The following is a 7500-nucleotide window of genomic DNA, read 5'->3' on the forward strand; positions in this document are numbered from 1 at the left end:
TCTTTTTCTTACATGTTGGATTATCCTCTACTTTGGTTTACTCTCGTATACATATTGCTCTTTTTCTGTCTCTTACAGACACATACACTATATATATATATATATATATATATATATATATATATATATATATATATATATATATATATATATATATATATATACACACACACACACACACACAATATATATATATATATATATATAGAAAGAGAGAGAGAGAGAGAGAGAGAGAGAGAGAGAGAGAGGAGAGAGAGAGAGAGAGAGAGAGAGAGAGAGAGAGAGAGAATTATCCTGGCTGTGACCAAAAACTACTATTATCAGGACTCTTGTCTCAATGATTTTTTTAATCTCTGCCAATTCATCCTAAATTTTACAGGATCATTTTCCTTGCCTTTCATTGTTAAAATTTGATATTTTTTCTATAACCTTAATATACTTCAAAGAACAACAAATTAAGCATCTTAAATAACCGTTTTGCGTAATATGTTGCCCCAGTCGTAATAAAATTGCGATACATGTATAATTATTTCTTATTTCATAGAATCTGAAAAAAAGATGGAAACAATCTCTCTCTCTCTCTCTCTCTCTCTCTCTCTCTCTCTCTCTCTCTCTCTCTCTCTCTCTCTCTCTCCATTCATTCACTAGCAAATAATTACTGTATTTCAATTTGAAATTTAACACTGGCGTGAATTTCCCGTAGAGTCTTGACAACTTTGTAACTTTTTACACATCCATGAATATGTACCTTAATAATGGCTAATCTTTATAATAACTGGAATATGATAAGATTTGCATAATATATCAACCGTTCATTTTGTAATAATCTTTTTTTATCTTAATTCTATCGAATTATTTGGTATTTCCACACAATTAACCAATGGTATTGATAAAAGTATCATTAATAGCAGTAAGAGCAAAAATAATAACAACAAATCTGAGGGTGATGTTCTTTCCTCTGAGAAATAAATAAGCAAATAATAAGTGAACAATCTTGGGATACCTACAGTTCTAGTAACCATCAATTTCCATCTACCGGAGTAAGTCATTGTATGGCAGCTTTCAAATAAAATTGATTTTGACACGGGAATAACTGGAAGGACGATCAGTAGCAAGAAGAAAGAGAGAGAGAGAGAGAGAGAGAGAGAGAGAGAGAGAGAGAGAGAGAGAGAGAGAGAGAGAGAGAGAGACGTACCCAATCCACAAAAAAAAGATAGCTCATCATACTAAAAAAAATGGTTATAATTACAACTTTTATGGTATGATCACTTAGTGTATGTATACACACAAACACATACACACACACACACACACACACATATATATATATATATATATAAATATATATATCGTCTCCTCCTACGTCTATTGACGCAAAGGGGCTCGGCTAGATTTCGTCAGTCGTCTCTATCTTGGGCTTTTAAATCAATACTTCTCCATTCATCATCTCCTATTTCACGTTTCATAGTCCTCAGCCATGTAGGGCTGGTTCTTCCAATTCTTCTAAAGATATATATTATACTATATTATATATTATATATATTACATATACATGTATAATGTATGTAAATTTAGGCATACACATATGTATAATTCAACTTAACAACGCTTTCCCCCCCAAAAAAAAAGGCAAGACAAAAGGGAATTATTAACGATGGTGATTCTGATAATGGCGACGGAAGGTAAAACGAAGCAGGAAAGATCATAAACAGACGATGAAGTTTGGGTCCAGGACTCAGCGTTCCCGAAAGTGCTTTGGTGACGTAACTGAATGCGCGCGCATCCCAGAGAAATTCTTTCAGGTAGTTCCTAACTTCCTACGCAAATATGTACTCGCAGGATTCACCACACGAGCGTATTTCGGCGGGGTTGGCATCCTTGTTGCGTCACTGACGTCGACCTCTTGAGAGAGAGAGAGAGAGAGAGAGAGAGAGAGAGAGAGAGAGAGAGAGAGCTTTGGTCTTTCGAATGATATGAAAACCAGATGGGAGATTAGTGTCACAATTTCTTAATCTGGTTTCGAAGTTGTTTAATATAAACTGAAAGATTAGATTAGGATAAATTATATCCCGGGGATAGAAGAAGATATACACATATAAGAAACACAGACAATGTAATTCAAGAATAACATGAATAAATCACGTAAGATAAATGAAAGAACTTTAAAGGAATATAAGAAGAGTTCGCAAAATGTAAAAATAAAACATTTAACAAAACAAAACTAATATAAAAGTAAAGAAAAGAAATAAAAAAGAAAAAAAAGCACATGCTCTTGAGGTGGCCTATTGGTAACGTCCCAGCCTGGTGTTTGCCAAACTGGGATGCAAATCCCGCTCAAACTTGTTAGTTAGTTCCTTTATTGTTGTCAACCTCACCGTCCATAGAAGCTAAGGATAGGGGATTTGGGGGAGACTGTGCATCTTATTGCCTGGCCCTCCCTGGTCCTAGCCTGGGTGGTGAGAGGGCTTCGCACTGATCATAATTATATATGGTCAACCTCTTGGACATTGTCCTGCTTGCTAGGGCAGTGTCACTGTCCCTTGCCTCTGCCATTCATGAGTGCACTTTAAACCTTTAAATTCCAAGAGATAGATGCCGTTTTGACCCCTTTAAGAAAATTTTTACCTTTGACCTCAAATGATAGACTATCATATATCAAATAAAAGGGCTTTTCATACAGATTTCAGATTTCTAAACAAAAACAAAATTGATCCCTAGAGACTTTTTAAACGAATAATCATTTATTAAGAAAAAAAATAATTATTTTTTTCAGGAACTTAATTCCGTTTCTGCAAATGTACAAAGCTGCAAATATAGGAATTAACGCAGGCCTGTTTCCACCTAGCAAAAATGTGTTGTTGCTCAAAGTTGCTGTTAGCAATTACGTGATAAATCTAAGTCCACGTATGGGAAATATTAAACTATGTTTGCCCGATAGCTCATGATTGGAAGGAAGAAAATGGGATATTCCAACCCATATGGTTTACTTACAAATTCCAACTGTACTTTCTGATACCATGTAACCTGAAGATGTATTTTTGATGTTCAGTCAGTTAACGATGAAAGTGATCATGGTGAGTAGGGTTACTACAAACTAGTTTTATCATTTAAACATTGATAAAATGTGGTCACTTTCCTCTTGGTAAGGGTAGAAGGGACTCTTTAGCTATGGTAAGCAGCTCTTCTAGGAGAAGGACACTCCAAAATCAAACCATTGTTCTCCAGTCTGGGGTAGTGCCATAGCCTCTGTACCATGGTCTTCCACTGTCTTGGGTTAGAGTTCTCTTGCTTAAGGGTACACTCGGGTACACTATTCTATCTCATTTCTCTTCCTCTTGTTTTGGTAGTGTTTTTAGTTGATATACGAGATTTTTTTTTTTGGTTTCTCTTCTTAAAATTAAATTTTTTCTTCTTTCCTTTCCTCACTGGGCTATTTTCCCTGTTACAGCCTAAGACCGAGGGGAAAATATTTATCTAGGTTATAGCATTGTGCTTTTCCAACTAGGGTTGTAGCTTAGCAATTAATAATAATAATATAGAATTGGCAGAAGCATTGGGCAATATGGTTGCTGAGGGATGAACCCCTGGAAATATAATAAAACCTTCGGGTAAATAGGCCATATTACTAACACTGCCAGCGGGAGCCTCAAAAAAGTCCTCCCGCAAAGGGTTGCTATTATCTAAAACAAAGAAATGAATGAAATATTAACCAATATATTAGGAGCGTTACAAAATACATAAATGCAGCCTAAAAGTTCTGTATTAATAGTCAGAGCTGTAAGTGAGATACAGTATTTCTAACTTTATCTTATTACCTCCGCCAACGAAGTTGGGAGGTGGTTATGTTTTCTGCCATGTTTGTCCGTTTGTTTGTTGGTGAACAACTTCCTGTCCATAATTTTATAGTGAAACTTTCAGGGATTAATTATGATTAGACTTGGAAGTGTTTTAATTTTGAAAGTCCTAGGTCAAAGGTCAAGGTCAAGAAATAGGGTGCTGTGGCGGATGTCTGCACTCCAAGAGTGCTTTTCTAGTTTACTTATTTATCGCATTACAGCGATTGAGGTTAAATTCTACACACATCCCTCAGTTGCAGGAAGTGGAGATATGGTACTTTACTATTAATTTGCATACATTTAGGATTTTTTTTTTATACATAATTCAAAGTGCCATCGGTTTAAATAATACTTCATAACGATAAACTGGATAAGTTTCTCGAAAAAAAAAAAAATTTGAATTTTTCCAAAATAAAAGGCAATAACGTCTAAATGCATCTAGCTATCAACATTTAGTTTAATGTACGAAATGTGCAAAAAAAAAAAAAAGAGCTTTCATTTGATATAAAATACAATATCATTTCACGCATATATACAGATGTTTTATGTAGTATAATAAAAAAAATGCATAAAATAGGTCAAAAGAACCATTTTGTCGTGAGAACAGAAAATAAATCTTATTTTTTTTTTTTTTTTAAATCGACAACATTTTTTACAAAGAAAATGTGACGAAGCTTCCCCAACTAAAATTCTAATCAACGGCATTTATATCTTAAGAGTGACTAAGGGAATTACGAGATAAGGGTGGAATTACACTTTTAAGCTTGGCCAGGTGCTATTTTCTTTTAATTCTTAAAAAACACTTCGTTTTCTAAGAGGCAAGTGTCATGTTACTCAGTACTCTTTTTTTTTCCCCCAACACTTTTAATTGCCTTCGTCAATAAATACATGCTTTCACCCGTTTTTTTTTCTTTTTTTGTGAGCAACTTTACACAAAATACTAGTACCGAATTTGACCATACTTGATAGTAATGTTGGGCATGACCCACGAATGAATCTGTAACAAATTGGATAAAGCACATCAAAGTTCAAGTAGGCATCAGTACTTTGAAAATAATTAAAGTTAATTCTTTTTTTTTTAATAACACCACGCAACAACTACAGAATCAATTCAACGAAAATTGCTGGACATGTGGGGTATGACCATTCGACAAAACGGTTAGATTTCGAGGAAAAATAAGTCTGCTTGGCGTGACGAAGGTATGCTCTCAACCGAGTGTCCCACTACTTCTTGCCTGTTTATCCACAAATCTTTGTTTTCTTCATTCCTACATTAAGACTTCCTAAACTTCCCAAGGAAAAAATATCTTGAGATTGCTTGGCTTTCCAGGGAAACACATCTTAGGTTATCAGGCGTTTCTAAATGAAATATATTATTGAATTTTCCTGAGTTTCCAAGGGAAATACATCTCGGGTTTTCTTGAGTATCCAAGGAAAATTATCTTAGTTTTTTCTGAGCTTACAAGGGAAGACATCCAAAGTTTTCCTGGGTTTCCGCTGAAGAATTATCTAAAAAATAGCTTTGAATTTAAAAAAAAAAAAAAGGTTTTACTATATATAATATAGCTAGTTTTCTTAAGACATAACGGGAGAAATATTCATTTAGGTTATAGCACAAATAAATATTTCATATATCGTACAATAATCAATAGCAATTAATATTTACGATCTTATTTGCTTCCAAAACAACGAACAGTGATGGTAAGAAGCGACACTTTCTTTCAAAACTATAGTCAATTCTTTTTTGTGAGGCAGATTTGCACAGACTCACAGCGGTGCCCTTTTAGCTCGGAAAAGTTTCCTGATCGTGATCGGTTGAACAAGGTAATTCTAACCAATCAGCAATCAGGAAACTTTTCCGAGCTTAAAGGACACTGCTGCGAGTCTGTGCAAATGCGTCTCATTAAAAAGAATTGAGTATAGTTTGGTCTATCTATCATCAGTCTTTTCCAGAATTCAACAGCGAGTCTCGATCCACCAACATTATCAACCCTTTACCATTTAAATGGACAATACGCACCTGTACCCGGATGAACTTGGACGTAATAACAAAAACTTCAAATACATGCATACAGATATACAGAGAGAGAGAGAGAGAGAGAGAGAGATTCTTATTACACACACACACACACACACACATATATATATATATATATACAGTATATATATATTCAGAGAGAGAGAGAGAGAGAGAGAGAGAGAGAGAATTTCCTATACATATATATATACACACACATATATATATATATATAGAGAGAGAGAGAGAGAGAGAGAGAGAGAGAGAGACCACTTGCTCCTCCTTACCTGCAATAGGGACGACGAGGGCGGGCAGCAGCACCAGAGCCAACATGATGTTGACCACGAACCGCATCTGAGGGGCATCGGGCGGCGCCGGGTGGAAGCGGTTTTTCTGGCGACTTCCACCGACGCCACGAAAAGGGAACCTGCTTTGCCACAGCATGGAGGTCTGCCCTCTTACACAATCAATAGTCCAAAGGGCAGTTGCTACTGCTGTTTCTACTGCTGCCTGAAGGTAATGGCGGATCGTAAGGAGAGAACACCTGGATTCCAAGGGCATCGTCAGGTGGTCCCATCTCAAGTCACCGCCAGAGCGGTGAGCCCTTGGATAAAATATTCACGGGAAGGATATCTGGTCAACCTTCCAAAGGATACTGTCGCTATACGGAGGTTGGTGTCGATTTCTTTCCGCCGTCCAGGTTTCAGTTTAGATGCCAATGAAGGTCAATCTGGAAAGAAAAAGAAAAAGGAAATTAAAACAATTTTTCTTTAAAAAAACTATCCTGAGAGAGAGAGAGAGAGAGAGAGAGAGAGAGAGAGAGAGAGAGATTTAATCATTATATAGCATTAGAAAATATAGTTTAAATTTTCCTTTGTCATTATCTTCTTTTAGCCTGAGCACTTGATTTCATATTTGGAAAATTTTGAACATTTTATTGATATCTAATAGAAAATCTAGCCATTTTTTAATATATTTACATAAGAACTGTAGTAAACTATTAAGGAAATTGAAATCTCCAAATTCAAAGAATGCGGAATTCCTTTCAAAGCAAATAATTTTGTAGGTATTGATGAACCATCTTTACTGGAGCGGAGAAAAGACATTCCGTTACTAATTATATTCCTGTGAAGTTTCAAACAGCAATTCTTTATCTATGAAATTTGAACATTCATTCCTGGACCAATCCCGAAGAAACTGAACAACACATGAACAATAACAGCAAAACTAGCCAGCTGTGACCAACTTTAAACCCAATACAAAAATACAAAGTAATGAAATAGAAAATTCCAATTGAGGAAAACGAAAAAATCAATATCTCTAGGACCGAAGAGGAACCGGGTTTAGGGAGGCCTTGTCTGCTTTGCTACGCCCCACAACTGAGCTTAGGATTCAAGCGTTGGTCGTCTTGCTCCTGTCATGTCATCATCATCCTGTTCGACCTCTGTGTTCCTCTTCTGCCACTTTCACAATATTATCCCCCTTATGGGGTGCCTTTGTGGAAGGGCCCTAGGTTACCATCTTTATAAGGCAGGCAATTCTTTCTATAAATTCCAAGACTATTTATAATACCTATAGACATTTTCCTTTCTTCGTATAATTTTTTTTCTATAAATTCCAAGACTATTTATAATACCTATAAACATT

At 35.6% G+C, this 7500-nt stretch overlaps 1 protein-coding gene across 1 annotated transcript in view; it reads right to left on the reverse strand.

Annotated features, from left to right (window-relative positions):
- Nucleotides 1–7500, reverse strand: part of LOC137631073 (transforming growth factor beta receptor type 3-like) — a 397216-nt gene that overhangs the window by 183425 nt on the left and 206291 nt on the right. Inside the window, 1 exon segment of the mRNA XM_068362679.1 lies at nucleotides 6141–6583. Coding sequence (XP_068218780.1) covers nucleotides 6141–6414 — 274 coding nt within the window. The 5' untranslated portion in view covers nucleotides 6415–6583.

The sequence above is a fragment of the Palaemon carinicauda genome, chromosome 39 (genome assembly GCF_036898095.1).
Source record: "Palaemon carinicauda isolate YSFRI2023 chromosome 39, ASM3689809v2, whole genome shotgun sequence".
Taxonomy (NCBI): domain Eukaryota; kingdom Metazoa; phylum Arthropoda; class Malacostraca; order Decapoda; family Palaemonidae; genus Palaemon; species Palaemon carinicauda.